Source organism: Syngnathus typhle, linkage group LG18 (assembly GCF_033458585.1).
Source record: "Syngnathus typhle isolate RoL2023-S1 ecotype Sweden linkage group LG18, RoL_Styp_1.0, whole genome shotgun sequence".
Taxonomy (NCBI): Eukaryota; Metazoa; Chordata; class Actinopteri; order Syngnathiformes; family Syngnathidae; genus Syngnathus; species Syngnathus typhle.
Window position 1 is genome coordinate 4872720 of NC_083755.1, and position 21126 is coordinate 4893845.

Here is a 21126-nt window from a genome sequence, read left to right on the forward strand (position 1 = left end):
GGGAAAACTATCTTAAAATCTCCCCTCACTCCAGCATTCCCTCATCAGTCATCGCCACGTGTAGTGACCTAAGCAGAGGCTGCAGAGGTCAAGACCGCGCTGTCCATTTCTGTTTCTCCGCTCATGAATAAACAGAGGCTAGTGTTTGGGTGGGCATGTCCTTCAGGGCGATTACACACACAAAAAACCACATTCGCATACTCAAACAGCCTTGGGCCGTCTCCGCTGGCATAATTAGAAACATTTGGGATCATTTGCAAAGGGAGCACAAGTTGTGATGAGATCCAGATGCACAACTGGGTTTTGCCGAAATACAGGAACCCTTATTTTACGAGGGACGATTACTCGCTCTTCCTTACCCCAGGAGGTGTGTGCAAGTGACTGCGTTCCCCAATTTGTCTAGATATTTAATTGGTGTTTTTTAAGTGGGGGGGGGGGGGGGGGGGGTCATCCACAATGAGGTCAGATTCTGGTTCAGGTGGTTTTATTATGGACAGAAAAATAGTAGCTTCCCTGATGAAAACCTCAATCATTAAAAAGTTAGACTTCACGATACATTATACAGAAGCAAAACTCAAAGTATTCTTCCACGGTTCAAAGAAGCACACGTATTCTTTAAAAAATCAGAATTGCTGTCGTCTTTTGATGCATATTCCAGTTACCTAAGGAAGAGAAATAAATATTACACTATCAGTACATACTGGCTAGTAGGTAAAATAACATTGAACCCAACAAAAAAGGCAGCTGACTATTTTATGCACAAGTCTGCCACCTTGTGGTAGATGCTATGTAATATTTCCCACTAACCCAGTTTGCAACATTAGTGTGAAGATGAATGTCAGGGATATGTGGCTGTGTGGTTATAGACAGGATATGAAACTAATCTATGATAAGGATTACAAATTCAGTTGAAGGTTTCAATTATGTCTTGATACAGATAAGGTAAGTCTTCCTTACCTTTAGACTTTGTTCCTTCCCCACGACAAACAAATTGCTGACACCCGTGTATCATCTGCAGTCAGTTCATCTGTTTCTTTAGTATGCTGGGCGCATGAAATGAGACAATAAAGTAAAATCAATCAGCCTGTTATGCATGTTTATGTAAATTTCAGGCTATATCGGAAATTCAGCAGAGCTATTGTTTCTTTATCACCGTCCCTCACCATCCAATTCGCTGTCCAGAAACATCTGACTCAATCATGAGCTAAGGTTTACAAATGTAGAACTTCTGGTCATAATGTTAGGGTAGAGCACAAATCGCTGACCTGGTTGAGCATATCGGTTCTTCGTAACTCAGTTCACGATGGCAGAGACCTGCCTGTAAATGTTCTCATTTGCCGCCGTGCGGCACATGACCGACTCATGTTCCCCCGGTAAGCTGATGGATAGAAGGAAGGATCCCTGAAGAAAACACAAAGTGAGAAACTAAATGTAAACAACGCGCCAATGTGTATGATCACAGAATTGTGTTGAAATACCCGGTAAAGGTCTACAGAGCGTCAATTGGACCTCAGGGCCTGACGTCTTGAACAACTTAAGTACGTTCTAGGAAAAAATATATAAATTGTGAAAACAATACTAAACATGAGTTACACAATTGTACATACAGATGGTGGATTAGTATAAAAGGTGACGTTGTGATAAAATAAACAAATATTTACAAGAGTTCCATTAGAGGTGAACTTCCAAATTTAAAAGCCTAATCGACATACTGGGTAAGACAGCTCCTTGAGCGACTGGCCGTTGATGGCCAAAAGTACATCGCCCTCATTGATCTTGCCGTTCAATTGGGCCGGTTGGCCAGGAAAAAGTTGCTTTATCCGGATCAGATTGCCAACGTCTGGAATGGGCGGGTCCAGTTCACACATAATGAAGCTGAAGCCCAGACCGTCGGCACTCTTAGTCAGGGTCACTTCCTGTGAATTTTCTGAAATGTTTTGGTGAGGGACAATGAAGATGAGAGAATAACACAGAATGCTTGTTAGTGCACCAAACATTAAAATGACATCCAATCGGGATTGTGGAGCGGTAGTTGCCTTCAGTGTACTAAGTAGGGCATGACCGATTAATCAGCCGGCAGGAAAAAAAAGTCGCTCATTTCTCAGAAAATGATCTATGTTAAGCAGGAGGGACGGCAGACCTGAGGATAAGGAAGGCCAGAGGGATAAGAAAAGGAAGGTCAGGGTCAGCAAGGGAGATCAGGAAGAGGAAGTGTGTGAAAGTTCAGTCAGATGAGTTTGCCTAGTGACAACTCTCACGCAAAGATCTACAGTATCTCCAGCACAGTTACATTCATTCGTCCAGTCTTTGGGTGAATTGTATTCTTAATACCTTACAACAAGTAACCCCAGCTAGAGTCTGTGTGAACATACTGTCAGTCACAAAGTTGTAGTCCCTGGGTCCGTGACGGAATATGTGGGAAGGGGTGCTAATAGATGAGGCGTTGTTCAAACTGAGCTGCCTGGTAGCTGCATCCATGTTAAGAGTGGCTTCACTGGTGACATTGTAAGCGCTCAGAGAAACCCTGGGGGAACTCCTGAGCACATGCTCCACAACCAAAGTCACCATCTAGACAACAGGGGGTGGCATATTTTTCATTAGCATCCCCCCTCAAATGTAGAATGATCAGTCACATTTTGAACTTTACCTCCCCAGTTTTGCACAGACATTCCACGGCCTGTTCATAGGTGACACCTTGAAAGTTGATCCCATCAACCTCTAATATTCTATCACCTGGAAGACAAAACAAATCATATTTTCGATATTCTTGTGGGGCCAGCATATAATGTGTGTTATGGTTTTAAAATGCATTCATTGATTACCTGCATGTATACGCCTATCTCTGTCAGCAGACCCCCCAGGAACAAGGCTCTTGATGTAGATTCCACCATTGGGAGCATTAGTATTGACATCATCCTGAATGATTGCATTATTTCAGTACATATAAGTAATGCTGCAACATTGATAGTTGGTTGAAGCAGCAGGGTTGGTATGATGAGCGATCTTTCTAATGCTGTTAGACCTCGAATGTTAATGAGATTGAGTCAAGCAGACTAGCTGACCCACTCTGACTCATGCTCTTTTCCTGGCCTGCTTAACTGGCCTGCAAGTGGATGGATGCCAGAGTCATCACTTTCTGTATAATCATTGAAGTCGCACTATATAACAAATATTGATTTTGTGCACCATATTTCTTCCACATTTAGTCAGTACTCAGAGCCACACTTCCCAAGAAAACATTTTGCAAACTCACAGTGATGCTGATGCCCAGGCTTCCGGCAACCTTCTTGAGCTTCACTATCTTCTCCTCTGACTTCACACAATTCAGTGAGGAAGAAAGCGAATAGCCGTCCTTAAAATGACACACAACTGTTGTTATGATATTTAATGTACATCTTGTGACTGATGTTTATTTTGTGGCTGAGATGATTGGAAGGAATTTATCTTACAATACTTCTTGGAGTGTACAAGCACTTAAAACATTGTTATACCTGCGCGTTTAGAATACGGACTTCCTGGGGAGGGTAAAGTCTGTTGCCAGTCTTTGGCTCCATCATGAGCGAGACAATCTCATCCAAGCTGTCTCCTGGCTGTCCATATGCCATCAGAGTACTTTGCGACTCATAATTTCTCAATGTCGAAGGCCGTTGAGTGTTTGGAGTTTGAGGGGCTGCGATTAACAGTAATGTTATTTCATTGGCTATGAAAAAAAATATTTTGTATAAAGCACGCTAACTACACACGTATGCCCACACACAGAGCACCTTTTGGCTGTGAGATAATGAGCTGCACCTCCTCCGGGCTGCTCTGCATGACCTCCGCTGCCTCGCTAAAGGTGGCGCCCTCCAAGCTGATATGGTTCAGAGAGATCAGGCGACCACCTAAGGGAAAAGGTCATCATAATTTAGGTTGCCACCATAACAATGTTATGCAAAGTACAGCGTTCGTAATAGGATCTGCCAATATGCTTCATGGTTAAGCAAGATCATATATAACAAATGGAAATTATATTTTAAAAAATGAGTAATTCATTTTGTACCTGCTCGTATACGTCCATCCTTATCAGCGGGTCCCCCAGGCACTACAGATGCAATAAAAATGCCCAGCTCATAACGTCCCACCGTCTCTTCTCCCACAATCATGATGCCTACATAAACACATGATTTGGAAAAAGTCTATTGAATTTATAAATGATCTCAGCACTTTCAATATTTTCCAAGCACTTTCAAGCATAGAAAATTCAGCACAGCAGCCAAATGATAACACTAAATCCAACCAATCATTAAAAACTGGTATCGTAAAATGTTACCAAGGCCGAGCTTTGGGTCTTTCTTGAGAGAAACACACAGGACCTCTCTCTCCGACGATGGGCCTTGTTTAGTTGGAGTTTCTGTGGGCCATAGAAATCTACAATCAGGCAAATATTGTTGGACTAACTAAAGTGGATTGTAACTGGAAGCTAGTCTATACGTGAATGACTGGTTGTACCTCTGGCTGCTGGTGAGCCAAAAGGAGCTTCAGAGCCACTTCTCTGAGAACGGGCTGGAGAACGCATGCCAGTGCTACCGCACTGACTACTGGAGCATGTGCTGCAAATGAGACATTTCGTAAATGCATTGCCAACAACATAATTTGGAGTTCCAGGACATAAAGTTGAAGACGATGTACCTTTGTTCATAAAGGCTCTGACGCTGCTTTTTAAAGCGGGCCTCTATCCTAGCAGCAACATCCTCACAAAGCCTGGTCAAGGATTCGTTTTGAGGAGTGTTCAGACCGCTGTCATCTTGCAGTGTCTCCGAACCCACGATGGACTTGAACCGGCTGTTTTGAGTCCGGCAAGGTGATGCGTATTGAGGAATGTTTACATCTGGAAGCAAACAACAGAATGATCCACCAAATTATATATCCGTGATCATTTTAGCAGTCTTGATGTCGTAAAATGAACCTGAGACCAGGCTGTGGTTGAGCTGACGTGAATTCATTTCATTGTTGAACTTGTGCTGTGATGAGCAGAGGTTACACAGGTATTTGGCTATTTTTGACGTCTCTGTGATGAAGGTGTGTTTCTTCTTGCTGGCCCGACACTCTATTATAAATCGATGCCTCTGAAAGAATATCAAGGATTTTTTTAAATGGGATTTTGCAAACATGAGTTGAATATTTTAGATTAAGCATTCTACTCACATTGGAGGAAATAGTTTCGGTTTCCCGCCAATGAAACGTCTGGCTGGTGGTTCGGCAGCCAACTTTCACGACATAGACAATAACGCCTTTGGCACAAACTCCGAGGACAATTTCTCCTTCTACAGGCTTTTTTTCACGTGTCACACGGTGGAACAAAACACCGTATTCAGGCAACTGTAGACACACCTGCATCATTGGGGTTATTGGTTAAAGTTAGGGTCTGCCTGTTCTCTGTAACCTCAATACGCGTCTACGATAATAAAGAATCTCAAATAAAATGCTTTACTTTGAGGAACTCAAGTTCTGACTCCTCTGTGAGCATCTGGGCATTATTTGTATGGAGCCGTTGCAATTCTCCAAGAATGTAAGGCAAGGCACGTTTCTCTATTACACTTTTGGGGACATATTGATCAGGGCGACAGTAGTTTCTACCATACACCTGGAATAAGAAAACAGCATTATTATTAGTTTTTTTAATCTACTTGTCCCATTAAAATGCACCTAATGTACAATATGAGGTCTTTCTCCAAACCTCAGGCATGCAGTCCCCATACTCTGTCTGCAAGGCCAGAGCTCCGAGGTACAGAGCAGTCTCCTCATGGCAGGACAATCTATCGTCTAAGAGGTCTTTTCTAAGTTGGAGGTAGTACTGGTGGCGGGTCTGTTTGTGCCTGACAGGACGAGACTCTGAATCACCTCTATTAATTTCTAACAAAGGGTAAAATTTTCAGGGGGATAGCTAAGTAGCAAAAAATACTTACAAAAGTGTAGAGATGTCATTGACATAGAATTTGACCCTGAAGAAAAGGACAAAGGTGGTTGAAGGCACTTTCTTCCAGCTTTCCGGAGCAACTTTGGAAATCTTGGTATCGTTGTCCACAAAGAAAAATTCATTATCTGATGAAAGAGAAAAGGAGACTTTGTTTGCGCATCCTTGTTGTTAGAATTGTCATATTTAATTGTCTGTCGGTGAGATTTACCATCAATGTAAGCAAGGGCGAAGTAAAAGTGTTCCACCAGGTTGGCATGAGCGACAATCATGTCAAACACGTCTCCGCCTCTGGTTTTCACTTCACATTTGATGGCTATGTTCTGACCGCTTGGCATCACCACAGTCAGTTCTCTCTGCGTAGTTGGCGATTTCCCTTTTTTTGACTACAATATAAAGAAATCAAGATGGAAGAAAGAGTGAAAGTGTTTTGTTGTTTTTGTATGACAAAAGCGGGATGAGAAGTAAAAACATGAATGATGAATTCCTTTGCTTTCTCACCAAAATGGATCCAGGCAGCTCTAAGACAACAACGGGCTCATCCGACATTCTAATAAACTCTGGACCCATGTCCTACATTAAAAGATGTCGCAAATGAAAATATATAATCATTACTCAATCATAACCCTCAACAAAAGGAATTGACTTTTTGCAGTCACTGTATTTTCAATAACACTAATTTCCTATAGCAAATTTGCTCACCTTCATTTTCTTCTCATTCAGACTCATTGTCGACTCAAACTGCATGAGAAATCTCGAGTTAGCACGCCGACCGCCATCTAGGTATGGGCTACAGACAGTGCGATTGAACTGTTGCCAGCTCCCATTACTCTCAGTGCGTCGACATCCCGAGGGGATCCTGAGCAGGAATGACTTTATCAGACCTTTAAATCTGTCACTACTGAGATCTACTAACCAACGTTTCAGCTTTTGTTTGAAAGATGTGAGATGAGAATGCATCACTTCACTTCATACCCTGTGGACTCGGGTGTATAGGATGCTCCTGAGAATGTTCTGGAGATCTTCTTCTTTGTCATCCATGTAGGGTTACAAAAAGACCGACCTGAAATACAATCCAGTACTGAGTAAGGTATACACGGTACATTGTGTGGGGTTTTTTTTGTCTCACATAATACAATTACTTTTCTTACTGTGTAACTTGTCTCTGATGATCTGACTGCGATCACTCATCAGGGATCCGTTTTCTGTCACTGACAGAGGCTCTACCTGTTGCATGAATATTTGGGCTGTCAGTTAAAACCAGTGGAAACCACCATGATCAAAGAATACGAGGTTCGTTGTCCGCTAACCGAGTTACGGTAGATGTCTTCTACCAGCTGCTTGACAAGCCGCTCGGCCGGATAAAGCATAAAGTTCTTGTGGTGAAGCTCGCAGGTCTCAAGCACCGTCATCAGGTCCGTCCGCCTCGTTACCGTGTCTTCGCACATGCTCAGTAGTAAACCCTCCAGCTCTGCACTAAGCTGAACAGGCTTTCACAAGAAGCATGTTGATAAAGGGTTGATACATTTTCACCATCATTTGACACTTGAAGGAGCATAGTACCTGGTTTTGAGGTAGTTGATAATCCACGCACCAGTAAAAAGTCATACCCAGTGAGTATACAAGTGTCTGTGGGAAAGCAGGGACAGAGACAAGACCTTGTTATCCCAAGTGTGCTTTGCAAGGTGTAGCAATCCATTGGCCAAGAACTATTTTCAAGGTTGTGGGACTGTTGCTAACTTTAGATGTAAGACGAGGTCTGTAATAAAAAATGTTTTTTTGCGGACCCCCTGAGATATCCTTGCCCCACCCTCAAGGAAAACGTCCTAGCTCCACCAGTGGACAGACTAAACCCTGTCGTGGTTATCAGTCAAATCATCAAATCAAGGTACAAGTTATGCCAGACGTATGGGATTGTCCGTGTTTTATAAAGGCATTGATCATAGCTCGATTACTATCAACTTTAAATCTAAATTCCGATGGACTAACTTTGATATTGCTTCGTAAGCCCTGAACGTCATGAAATTCCTGTCTTACTTTCGGCTTTTTCCACTTTAGCTACCTCTGGTGTTTCTTGCTTTTAATATGAAAGTTGTATCACTGTAAATGTAGAAATAACTTGAAATTGTATGGTAGAGTGCTAAAACGGAACATGCACTGATCTGACGATTGTCGCACACACATCTGGGTGTGGTGAAATTTGTCTCTGCATTTAACCCATCCCCGAAGGGAGCAGTGAGCAGCAGCGGTGCCGCGCCCGGGAATCAGTTGGTGATCTAACCCCCCAATTCCAACCCTTAATGTTGAGTGCTAAGCAGGGAGGCAGTGGGTCCCATTTTTATCGTCTTTGGTATGACCTGCCCGGGGTTTGAACCCACAACCTTCGATGGTATCTACGAGATCATTTTTACAACCTTTTCAGCTGTGGTTCTTGTGGAGGCAGTGTGACCCTGAATGACTTCGGGAGCCACGAAGGAGGCCACATCATCATTTCGCCCACAGCTCTTGAAGGCCATACGCCCATTAGCGGACAGTAGCACCGTGCCTGGGCTGAGGACGCTGCACATGTTGCCAGAGCCTAAACGGAACACAGCAGAAACTTTTGGGGATGGCAGGTGGCTAATTTGCAGGAATGTTGTTGGAGGCTAATTACCTTTTTGGGAAATATCCAGTAAGGCCTCTGTGGTGACAAGCAGTAGACACCAGACCTCATCCTCATCTAGCGGTGAACCTCTGGCTTCTAGCACCTCTGCCAGGGTCACAAAGGTACCCATCCTAATGGAAAACACAGCTGCTGTGTGATTCATAAAAACCCTCCGGTTCTCTAGATATCAGTCAGTCATCGATGTCTAACAAACAACCAAACCAGATTTATACTTATAGGCATGTAAGGAAATGGAAGACATTGATCATCTAGCAGTTGGGTTTTGATGGTGGAATAGCATAACTTCTGTCACATTTCCATGTACCGTATGTTAGCTCCAGTTAATACTCTAAAATACACGTCGTTAGGAATGAGAGTCCGAATATTTGTCTTTCTCTGTGTCAGTCCCGCTTCTTTCCCTATTCTGTAAATCAGCCCTGAATCATCCATGTGAACACATGATGAAGTTCTCAATACAATTATAGATATTTGTTTCCCAATACTGGATTCGCACTATTTGCTAAACTGTAGTGTGAATATTACTAAGCACACATGCCTCGCCGGTAACTCTAGTTCTGATATAGTGACAAAAACATACCATCACAAACTATTCTGCACCACAGTGCTCTGGTGGTCCTTTAATCATACTTAAACGTGGTAGCTATTTGTTTACATGTAATGTATCTTACCTTATTCCCTTTAATTTCCCTCAGACATCCGCCTTGTGAATCTAATCCTTCCTTTTACACGTCCACCACTTCCATGTCATCCACCTCTTCTTCGTCGCCAGGTCCCCATCTGTCATGGCAGCTTGTCATTATTGACATTATTTGCTCATGACAGATCTATTGTCTATGCAAAGACCAAAGACCACAGGTATCATTTCCACTGAGCTCACAACTAGTGACGTGTTGATTCTGTGTTTTCTGTCATTTTCTACTATTTTTAGACCGGGGACCTAAGCACATAATTGGATTTGCCGGGGTAAGTAAAGGGCCAATCCAATAGAGGCAGCACTGTGTTAATGAGCCATTGCAACTGCAAGGGAATGTCTCAGTCAATTAGATCACTTTCTTTCGTTATCTTTCAACAGTTTAGCATTATATCAAGTGGGACGCAAAACATATATTGCAGATGGCATGTTGATCCATCACGCCAAATATCTTCTCAGTCAGGAACTGTTGGATGCTCAAAACCTTGCAAAGGTGCCACGTTATGATGTTTCAGAAAGAAATTCCATTCCAATTCTTAACTATATTTACTATTATTTAAATCTGATGTGCTGGAGGAAAAGATCTGTGGTAAACTTGGAATCGATATTAAATATGCATGTAGAAAAGTGAACTTGCATCTCTGTATTATTTGGTATTTTATTTAAACTTAAAGTAAAATCTGCTTTAAAATTAAATGTTTCTCTATGTTATGGTTTTATTGTGGAGAAATTGGCTTGGAAAACACAAGGGAACACTGTTGAAAATTTTAAATTGCTTCTCTTGAACGCAGCGGAGTTGCAAAAGGTTGCGTAATCGTCATTTCCGCTTTGCGCTTGGAGTTGCAACAGAGAACGGATCTTGAACGTCTCACTCTGGTCCTCATTGTGCAGCCGAGGAAACGTCGCAAGGTTCCGCCGACGTCGGTATGAAATGGCAGAAAGTGCTTGTGTCACGGAAGCTCAAAGATTAGGTTACGCCGTAGCCACACATGCATATTGCCGGGACCCCGGCCTGTTAGTTTGAGGGCCGCCCAAGTGTCTCCGAAAACGGATTCAAGCGTTGTTTGGTCTCCAAAACCGCCCAGGTTGTGTCTCCGGCGGACAGCCAGCGAACGGCGACTGCGGGTCGACACTGTTGGAATTATTCGGAGAGGGGTGAGCTCGATGTCTGGTTATTTGTTTTTACCTATGAAGCGATTGTCAATAATTATTCTCTTGCCCAAATCGTGTCACGTTTAGGACCGTAAATAGGTGTTTGCTAGTCACGCCACTACAGGAGATATGACAGGTCTGGCCTAACTGGTACATGGCAAACAGAGTGAGCAGCTACTGAAACATACTACAATACTGTTTTTCTCTTTGTGTTGCATAATAACCACAAAGTATGAACTTTGGTTTGTTTATAGAAACAAACCGTGTTCCACTAATGCTGTGACATCCAATGTTGCATACGATGAGCAGTTGTCAACACGCTGTTTTGGTTTTGCAAACTGTTCACCCAGTGGCCAAAATGGCCATTTCAAAACAGTCTGAAAAATACTTTAAAAAATGAGCAATTTAGCATGTTAAACGAATAAAACACAAAAATTTATTGACTTCGCTGCATGACCTGCAAATTGCATCGGCATATCCGCATTTGGCAATTCCACAATGCATCTGGAGTTTTTAGCTGTTGTAATTTAACACTTATTAAAACCAATGTATGGTAGCATGAATGTTTTTGCTATTCTATAATCTCTTTAGCTGTATTGCTATTGCCGCATATTCTGCTGAGAGGTTCTTTTGTCACCTCAGCGCTACCCCATGATCAATAAATATAAAGTATGCTGGTTGAGGTGGACATTCCACTCAATTTTCTGCCTTTAATCAGAGTAAAAAGGAAGCCCAAACTGTATCATAAATCTCAATCTCAAGACACTCACCCAAGGTTGCAGGAATGCACCTATCATTCAATTTGAATTGATACATTCCACACATAATTATAGTGAATACATGTACCAACGTGTACCACAATGGTCCCTTTTCAAATATTTTCTTTTTAAATAACAAACACACTCAAGTTGGAAGTGGTTGTGTTAGTGATCAACTTTGCAGTATTTCCCATCTATATTAGTATTGGCAGTTCCCTATAATAAAGAATATTGATAACCTACCTTCAACTTGTGTGTGTCAAGTCAAGGTGTAGCCTGTATTTGGAAAGGTACACACATCTTATTTTGAACTAATGTAAGCAGACTATTTAAATGAACATTTTGACCGTGTATTTTATATGCAGTGACCATTTTAAGTGTATTTAGATAAGAGCAAGGCTTGTTTACCAAGGACAGTATTATCAACATGGCAAAACTTGCCTGTGTGTGGACTTTGACTCTTATGTGGCCCGATCAACAGTAAGAATGGAAATTGAAAATGAATGAACCTATTATCGAATTTCTTAAGTAACGGCTGAGTGTGAGCATATGATTAGGTTCATGATGTAACACATTTGACTTTGAGATATGGTGTCCGAGGTTTGCGTGATGGACTCATCAGAAGGGTAGCAGGGTACCTGTGGGCTGCTTGCCACTTTGGAGACTATTAGGAGGGAGGAAGTTATGTTACGATAAGAGTTCAAAGAAAAGGAGGAGGCAAAACTGAGTAGGAAGTCTGAAATAGACTTTGGAGGAGACAGACAAAATGGCATGCTTGCAGTTTTAACAGACTTACTGGACCGTATCATTTTTTTTTTCCTTTTGCAAAGATAATCCAGTAGTATCTCATTTTTCAACGTACAAGTCATTCCTCATCTTTTCCTGGCCAATTTCTAGATCCTCACCTACTGCTGTTACCGAATTTGGATAAAAACAGATAATTTGTTTCAGGAAGTACATTCGGCATAAAAACCGTGCCAGCAAATCATGCAAGTGACTCACTGTGGCGACCCCCACCCTCCCCATAGGTCAAGCTGAAAGTCGTCCACATGAAAACACAGTTAATAGTCCGTTGTGAACTTGACCGTGGTTGACAAATAAATAGAAACTACAATGGATGTTTGAAGGCTAATTGGCGCTGAAAGCAGGGTTGCTTGGTAGTCACGGAAATGAAGATCAGAATAAGTCACGGTCCGAGAAACATCCAGCTATCATAGTCAAGCCAGTCTTGTCAGCACAATGATCCAAATGCCTCTAATGATTCCTCCTTTTTGGATTCAGCATGAGCCAACTTCCTGCTTCCACTCATCCTCCTGCCTATCTCATTGCATTGTTTTTATTTATTTATTTTAGTTATTATTATTTTTCTTCTGTTTGTAGGTGTTGAACGATATCCTCCACTTGGATGCTCAGCCACAGTCCAAGGCAAAACCATGAACCGGAACAAGCGTGAAAAGGAGTACTACAGTATAGATGTGGGCGACTCAACATTTATGGTTTTAAAGCGCTACCAGAATCTCAGACCCATTGGATCCGGAGCACAGGGAATTGTCTGGTGAGTCACTTCTATTTTTGGCGGCTTATTTTATTGTGAGGCTGACCTGGTGCTAAATTGATCCGTAAGGAGCTGTTGAACAGCGGAGAAAGGCAATCACAACCGGGCTATATTTCTGCACACCATAAGACAGGAGCCAAATAAAATCCAGTAAAAAAAAAAAGTGAATTTTAAAACTCTGACCCACAAAGCTAAGATATGACTTTCCCATGAATTTGGCTCCACCGTGCATCCAGCGATTCCCTGAGCCTTTGCATTTTCATTTCAGTTCGGCTTACGACCACAACCTGGAGAGGAACGTCGCCATCAAAAAGCTGAGCAGACCCTTTCAGAATCAGACTCATGCGAAACGAGCCTACAGAGAATTGGTGCTCATGAAATGTGTCAACCACAAGAATGTAAGTTTTGTTTCTTTTTTTATTCGGATGTTTTTGTTTGTTTGTTTGTTTGTTTGTTTGTTTGACAGACTTGATTTCCATATCAAAATTAAATACACATGCGGTGGCGGTCATGTTCTCATTTTGATCCGCTAGCGAGTAATAACCTCTTTTTTGATTTTGACAGATAATCGGTCTATTAAATGTATTCACGCCACAGAAGACACTGGAGGAGTTCCAAGATGTGTGAGTATAACCCAGTTAATAGATCGGCTCACACATTGCACGTTTCAATTAATGCAGGGGGAAGCACACGAGGGGACTTGGATTATATTTGCCGACATTTATAGGCACTTAGAGAGTTCGGCTGAAGCTGTGGTTGGTGTGGAAGACTCCTCTAATGTGCTACGGATTTATTTATAACTGCGCCTCAAATCAGACGAAGACCGTGTGTTATGTCCATTGTTCATTCAAAAATGAGTTAATGATATTTCAACATTCCATGACTAATAAATATCTGTTTTTGACATATAAACTACCAAAATGTGGACTGGAATGATTAAGTATACCGCAGAGTGTCATCCCGTTGAAGTAGAGTCGTACGCCTGGCTCTTTGTGTGTTTGTGTTTCTTGTTTCTGCCTGATTGAAGCGAAAAAGGAAGCTGAACAAAATGGTAGCTTGAGGCTTGCAAAATAAGTTCCAGGATGAAAGAGTAGCACTCCATTTATGCGTGGGTGCGCTAGATTCAAATTGATCCTGTGTGTCTTTCTGCGCATTTGTACAATAATCAGTCTTTGACGCGAGTTACTTCCTCCGGACACAAATAACGAGTCTTGAAGTGAGAGATGCCGTTGGGACTCAATTATTAATTTGAACGTTCCTGACAACAATTTGCAGATGGTGACATAACAGCTGTCAACTAATCTTATGTCATACTTCAGTTCTCAAATGCCGTGGGATACAAATGGCATTTATTTTATTTTTTTTGCACCAGTGTAAATAATTTTTAGTCGCACTCCTGCTAGGATTTTTAGTAACTTCGATGACGTGCATTTTTACATTTTTGTGGCTGTTTGTATTTCTGTGCACTTTGTAGATATCTTGTTATGGAGTTGATGGACGCCAACCTCTGCCAGGTGATTCAGATGGAGCTGGACCACGAGAGGCTGTCTTACTTGCTCTACCAAATGCTGTGTGGAATCAAACACCTGCATGCAGCTGGAATCATTCATAGGGTCAGTACACACACAGGTCTGGGTTTAGTGACATTTTGGTCAAAAATAGCCGGCAGACCATGAAAGGGGTTGCCATCTACAAGTTGTTGGAACACACTTGTGTTCACCTTGAAGCGACAGAACGGTCTATGAAAAAAAACTTGTCACACACTGCGGTCTGTCAATCACCCGCATCGAAGAAGCCGCAGCAGAGAGCCTCTTGCTCCGCCAAGCGGAACTAATTGAGCTCGAGGCGGAGAAAACCGGACTCACTCACACTGGCACGTCTTGGCACGCAAAGCCTTTACGAGGTGAACGGATGCAACATGACTCATGGCCACGCATTTGACTGTTTGAATTCTATTAACAAACTCATTCCAGCTTAATGTTAACCGAACAGATCGGTTCCAATTGAAATGAATTATCTAGTTTTCTAGTAAGGGTTTTGTATTTTTCCCCCCTGCAGGACCTGAAGCCAAGTAACATTGTGGTCAAGTCAGATTGTACCCTTAAGATCCTGGACTTTGGCCTGGCCAGGACTGCTGCCACGGGGCTGCTTATGACGCCTTATGTGGTCACCCGTTATTACCGTGCCCCTGAAGTCATCCTGGGCATGGGTTACCAGGCTAACGGTAAGTGCTAGGAAGGGGGCTTTGAAAAAATAAAATTGCCAGCGTTGTTTCCTTGTTCTTCCAAATGTCACACTCAGCAGGGCATCCAGGCATGACTGGCATTTCTGCTCTGCGGGGGAACTTTCTTTGCTCAGTGATATTTTAGCATGCGTTTGATGTTTTATGGGTCCTGTCCTTATTGTCATGCAGCCTGATTAAAACAAAGTTACAACTTCTGCAACGGCACAACAAAATACACTTGGGATGCTTTCATTCCATAATGGTTGCCAAAACAGATAGTTGCAACAAACCTTAGTGATAAGACACTCTGATAATTTCTAATACTGCATAGAAGCATATTAGCCAATCAAAGTTAGCCACATCTCATATGAATTGAATACCGCCATAATATGATTTAGAAGATAATTCAAAGTGTTAAGATGCACAACCTCCATAAATATAGTAATAGTAGATTTCTGCTTTAAGCTGCAGCCCTTGCGAGTTGCAAGAAAATAAAGACTTCTTTTGCTTATTTTTTTTCTTACCCTGGCTTGACCAAAGTCATTGAAGTCAATCTTTCCCTGCTGACATTTGTGTTGCTGATTCTCTTCCCTCCTTCAATGCTGCACATTTGTAGTGGATATATGGGCTGTGGGCTGCATTATGGCAGAAATGGTTCGCCACAAAATCCTTTTCCCGGGAAGGGATTGTATCCTTGAATTGCTTGCAGCCTTTACTTAAACTACTCACAAAACAAAACATCGCCTCCCGCTGATGAAGCATTCCGAGTGTTGACACACTTAAATATTTTTGACTCGATGATACGATAGTTTCCATCCTAACGAATGATATACATTTTTGATATATTGCATGTGTTTAATTTCTACCTCACATTGCAAGTACATGTCCCATGTCCTTATGTTTTTTGTCGTTTTAAGTTCTCCGTTTTTCTTTTGTCATCATTTCCATCATGCATGTTAATTTAGTGGTTGTCATTCCATTTTTCAGTTGATGTCTGGTCTGTTGGCTGCATCATGGCTGAAATGGTCCGGGGTAGTGTGTTGTTTCCTGGCACTGATCGTATCCTTATGTCCAACCTCCATCCAAGTGCCCCAAAATGCCGTCTTCTCTCATCCTTGTTCGCATCTTTGCTCGCAACAAGAATTATTTTATTCCATTATTGTACCTCATTTTGATCTGTTTTGTCTTCTGCCGTGGCTTAAGACAACCTCTATTCGTTGGTCTCCTCGTATTTGTCTACCACTGAAGGAAAGTGTCTGCCGTGAGAATAGGTATGGGTGGTTCTCAGAAGCTCAAACACTGACTAACTTTTCTTCCCTTTACGACCAATCACCAGATTTCATACTGCAGAGTTCAAAAAACGTGACTGAGATTTGTGCTGTCGTTTATGTTCGACTGTATTTTCAGTGGATTTCAAGACCCGCTCCCTCACAAAAATATTAGCCCTCCATCAGCGCCCAGTTCTTTTCTTAACATTGTAACCTAAAGATATTGACCAGTGGAATAAGGTGATCGAGCAGTTGGGGACCCCGTCTCAGGAGTTCCTGATGAAACTCAACCAATCGGTGAGGACCTACGTGGAGAACCGACCGCGCTATGCCGGCTACAGCTTTGAGAAGCTATTTCCCGACGTTCTGTTTCCCGCAGACTCTGAACACAACAAACTGAAAGGTAAATATAAGCTAACTGTTCACCTTCAATGTCTACTCGCTTATGATTGTTAAGCGTGTTATGCAACACAATATCTAATTGTGTTTGTACAGAAGATGTCCTTTTACTCGTTCTGCTCTAGAGCTATTTGTTGGCAAAGTTGCATATGTCGTACTTTGCAAGTGACAAGACGCTACTTTAGAAAAAGCGCTTCATCTGGAAGCTGACACTTGAGCAGCAAGCTGTTCACCGTGACCAAATTTAACCTCAAGCGTGTCTTTGTGAGGAAAGGGAGAGAATGTGACAGGAACGTTCACAGTAAGCACCGCAAAGCTGTCGCAGGCGAAGGGGCGTGGAGGAGGACATCTTTCTGTCCTCATTAAATAAATAAAAAACGGAAATATTGGATTTGACAGCTGTTTCTCCTGTCAGGACCATTTCGGTTGCTTTATGATAGATCATTAGTTCCAAAAGGCCATGTGTGATTCAAGGCGGAAAATCATCGTAATGCATGAGAATGTGGTTGTCTTACTATTTATCCACAGCACTATATTGTGCCTGAAGTTGCATTTTCAAGGGTTGAAATGACCCCATTTACATTTCTTAGAATTACAGAGGTACCTTAAAGGTGAACCACCTCGAAGTAAAAATGTCCAAAGGTCCAATATTTTCCAACTCTGCCAGTTGCACGTAGTTATGATGTGGTTCGGGTTTAATTTCTGTTTTTCCCTTTCCAAAAACCCTTGTCAGCAAGTCAAGCCAGAGATTTGCTGTCAAAGATGCTGGTCATAGACGCTTCCAAACGGATCTCGGTGGACGAGGCCCTTCAGCACTCTTACATCAACGTGTGGTATGACCCCACTGAAGTGGAAGCAGTAAGTATTCACTCCCCTCGTTCTCAGTCACGTTGTCTTGAGTGTGTTTGAATGACCATCAATCCTTATTTTTAGCCGCCACCAGCAATCACCGACAAGCAGCTGGATGAGCGGGAGCATACGGTGGAAGAGTGGAAAGGTAGGAAACGTCCCATCCGTCGGTGTCTTCTCCGCCCTTTGATTGGCTGCCATGGAAGCTTAGCTGTTAGCGCTGTGTTTGTTATACAAGAGCATTTTCACAGCATCATCCCAAAAAGGGTTGTATGATATAAATAATGATATTTTTCTTTCAGAGTTGATATACAAAGAAGTCTTGGACTGGGAGGAAAGGACAAAAAATGGTGTCATAAGAGGACCGCCAGCGTCCATCGGTTAGTGTTAATGTATTTTATGTAATTATTCTTGATCGTATTGATTGATTTGCGCGTTTGAGAATAGTTTCCCACGTTCACAGTTTGGCGTTTGTAAAATCACCACCTATTTGTTTTTTTACTTTGTTGCCATCATTTGACAATGTGTAAAGTGATTTATAGAGTGAAAAAAAATAGTGCGTTGCCATTAACCTCCATTAATTAGGCCCACTTACAGATTTTCACTCTTCCTTGCAAAGCTCTGTCCCATAATATTATAGACTAGCTAGTTATGACCCAGTGCTCCATCCCCCTCTATCCCATAGCACAGGTGCAACAGTGAGCAGCGACCCCCTCGCAGCAGCACCAGAACCCCCCCGCTACACGCTCCCCCGCCCATGTCACCTCCACATCCACAGAACCCAATACGGGCGACGCGCTGGGCCGCTGCAGGTGACCATCTCGTAATTCTCTTCCGTCTCAAAAGACAGATTATTATTATTTTTTTTAAGTTCTTTTGAGTAAACAATCTCAAGGTAAGAGACAATTTCACTACAACGCGGTTTGTAAAGACCCGACTGTGACGACCTAAATGTGTGTGGAACGCCCGTATGCTACTGCTCGGGTAAACGTCCAATGACTTTGTACAGTTTTGACACTAGATAGTCGGTAGTTAATTGACACACCCCTCCCGTCTTACACAGTTATTCAAGGCTTTAGGAGCAATGTTTTAAGTGGAACCTTCAAAGTGGAACAAAAAGGGGATCCGAGGTGCCGATTTCAAAACAATTTGTCTCCAATTTGTTTTCACTGGTTCAATCAGCGCCATCCTAAAAATGTAAGTGTATGGCAATATTTGAAAAATGAGGCCGAAGAAATGTAAATGTTGCTTCGGCCGTTTTGTGGAGTCCAGCTGCCAAGGAACTATTTTGAGGTGAGTTGAGGAGCTTCCTTTCGTCAATTCTAGTCCTTTGCGGTGACGATTTCACATTTTCTTCCGCTTTGGAGGTTCCACCGAATACGAATGGAGGGTGTGTAGCTGGACCTACGATAAGATGGGTGGAAGTGTTGCACGTGAGAATGTTTCCGTTGAAAAGGTTATCAGGATGTAGAACATATGACAAGGCAAGTGATTTTTATTTGAATGAGAAAGTGAAGAAAAGAAAAAAAAAATTCATCCCGTTATTAGTAACTTTTAATACTGTTGTGTGTTCATGATGTCTCTTGGGACAGCTGCGGTTAAAAAGCGAGTAAGTTGCATGTTTAAGCAGCAGCACACCAAAAAAAAAAAAATGGAAGAAAACAATTCTTACTTTATGCAATAATGTTGTCCTTTGAAGTGTTTGTACTCAAGAGAAAAGTGCCTGTTGTACTGTAACAAGTCATTCATATTGTTTTGAAGGCATCTGAATAGTTAACAGTAGTTTCCAACTCGAACCACTACTTTGTGTGTGTGGGGTGGCAGGGGGGCGCGTTTGTATATTTTTCTACTTTGTTTTCATTTTGACCCTCGCGGGACACCGGAGGTGACGATGTGTCTGAGGCAAGCAGTGTCACCAAGGTCTTTCATCAAAGTTTCGCAATCAGCAATACAATGGGCCCCTTTCCGCAAAATATAAGATATTATATTAAAATATAATACTAGCCAGGGAGAAAAAAAAAAAACAATGCTGGAGTAGTTTGCATAGTTAAACAAGCAAGGATATATTTAGGTGGAGGCATATGTTTTAGGTGGAGGCCATATCTATTATTGTTTTTTTTTTCATTTTTTTTTTCATTTTTAATGATGGTTTTTAATTTTGGAACCGTGCAGTAAACATGACCGAAAAGAAAGTACGTTCGTTGTAGCTGTTTGCTGTACGCTGTGTTGGCAATGCAGTCGTTTCTGTTAAATATGTCAAGGACTACTGTATGATGGCTCCTTTCAAAACATAAAATCATAACTTCACATTGGGTTGTACCAGCAAACTCTGAATAAATTGTGCAATCTACAGTCATCCCTCGGGAAAAACAGTAAAAACATAAAATCATTTTAATCAGAAAAAGTACCAAATCTATAATTCATGTAAAAAATGAAATTAGGAGGAAAAATACCTTTTTTAATTTATTTTTTATTTAAATCCTACTCTCCAAACACATTTATATTTAAATAAATGAAAAACACATTAGAACATTCTCGAAAGGTTAATGTATTTTAATAGTTGCATTCAAAAAGAGTAATTCCTCTTTTGTCAAGCACCCAAGAAAATACTTCTGTATGCAAAATACTGCCCAATTTTAACACAGAAATTACTGTAATAATGTAATATCCAAATGTATACAAAATAAACTTGAAATATTTCCCTCGTTGAAGTGACCCTATTTCACTTGAATTTAGAAATTTTACATTTTCAACAATACTAAACTAAATAATAATAATCCCAAGCAGTTTGAATGGTGCAATCCAAGTCGAAGGTTACTCTTTTTGCCCTTTTGATTTTTTTTTTTTTACTGATTCCTAACTGAAGAGTCATTATTATTTTGAAAGTGCTCTTAATTTTCTCCACGCGGCTTTTAATTTAAAATTCCTTCTGTCTCTAATTTGTCCGAATCACTAATCTATCGGCTTTGATGAACTACCTCACGCTGAATTTCTGCCACTTCTTGCGTCATCATCGCTCGCCTGGATGACATGTGAATAACAGATTCCATTATTATTTATTTATTTGACTGAGTTTTAAAAAATAAAAAAAAAGTGTCGCTTTCCACAGATTTTGTACATAATGTAAAGTTCACCTACCAGTGAGAGGAGAGTCCTATGTATTTTCTTTGTCGTTGTTGTTTTCCAACTTAAATGTGCAATACCTTCAGCAAAGTGTGCTCTCGAAGCGTCGCCTGAAGGTAATCAAAAGTGTTGGTACTGTCAACCCCCCCCCCCCTTTTTTTTCCCCCCATAATTCAGATCCATTTTAAGACTTCAGCCTTACCCTCCTGACAGATTTTAGGTTGCGGTAAAACAAATAATGGTAATAATAATCATATCCTATGTATGGTGCTGGTTTGCGAGTAACTCCAGCCAAGAAAATAAAATAGTTCCAAGAATTCCCAAGTATAAAAAAAAAAACCATACACTGGGATCTCATGATACCTCCTCTTCAATTCAATACAATGGCAGAACAAGAAAACAATGTGTACTACAAATAAAAGAATCCACTTTGGTTATTGGTCTTTTTCTTTCCACATTGATTACATGATTACGATTTCCGCTAATATA

At 41.5% G+C, this 21126-nt stretch overlaps 2 protein-coding genes across 2 annotated transcripts; one reads left to right on the top strand and one right to left on the bottom strand.

Annotated features, from left to right (window-relative positions):
* Positions 1-485: 485 nt before the first annotated feature.
* On the bottom strand, positions 486-9444 carry frmpd2 (FERM and PDZ domain containing 2). Its single transcript, XM_061264539.1, has 30 exons — positions 9287-9444; positions 8607-8728; positions 8368-8531; positions 7517-7582; positions 7264-7443; positions 7105-7180; positions 6929-7016; positions 6656-6812; positions 6455-6526; positions 6165-6339; positions 5946-6081; positions 5717-5855; positions 5471-5623; positions 5185-5370; positions 4946-5105; positions 4669-4867; positions 4489-4589; positions 4310-4390; positions 4040-4147; positions 3765-3881; positions 3492-3670; positions 3254-3352; positions 2823-2916; positions 2648-2733; positions 2373-2568; positions 1713-1927; positions 1479-1545; positions 1266-1401; positions 958-1043; positions 486-662 (listed from the first exon to the last, which is right to left on the bottom strand). Exons 2-28 carry the CDS (start codon positions 8725-8727, stop codon positions 1361-1363), a joined length of 3456 nt encoding a protein of 1151 aa, XP_061120523.1. The 5' UTR covers position 8728; positions 9287-9444; the 3' UTR covers positions 486-662; positions 958-1043; positions 1266-1360.
* Positions 9445-10155: 711 nt separating this feature from the next.
* On the top strand, positions 10156-21070 carry mapk8b (mitogen-activated protein kinase 8b). Its single transcript, XM_061304802.1, is given in 13 exon segments — positions 10156-10464; positions 12600-12774; positions 13043-13172; positions 13339-13397; positions 14249-14387; positions 14833-14998; positions 15986-16057; positions 16487-16669; positions 17399-17523; positions 17599-17662; positions 17817-17894; positions 18205-18223; positions 18225-21070. Coding segments are annotated over 12 exon segments (1263 nt in total). The 5' UTR covers positions 10156-10464; positions 12600-12652; the 3' UTR covers positions 18331-21070.
* The last annotated feature ends 56 nt before the right edge of the window (positions 21071-21126 follow it).

Coding starts and splice junctions, on each gene's coding strand:
- frmpd2 (XM_061264539.1), bottom strand. CDS start 8,727: ATGGGTACCTTTGTGACCCTGGCAGAGGTGCTAGAAGCCAGAGGTTCA. Junction 6,813..6,928: donor TATACACCCGAGTCCACAGG/GTATGAAGTGAA, acceptor ATTCCTGCTCAG/GATCCCCTCGGGATGTCGAC. Junction 6,527..6,655: donor TGAATGAGAAGAAAATGAAG/GTGAGCAAATTT, acceptor CTTTTAATGTAG/GACATGGGTCCAGAGTTTAT.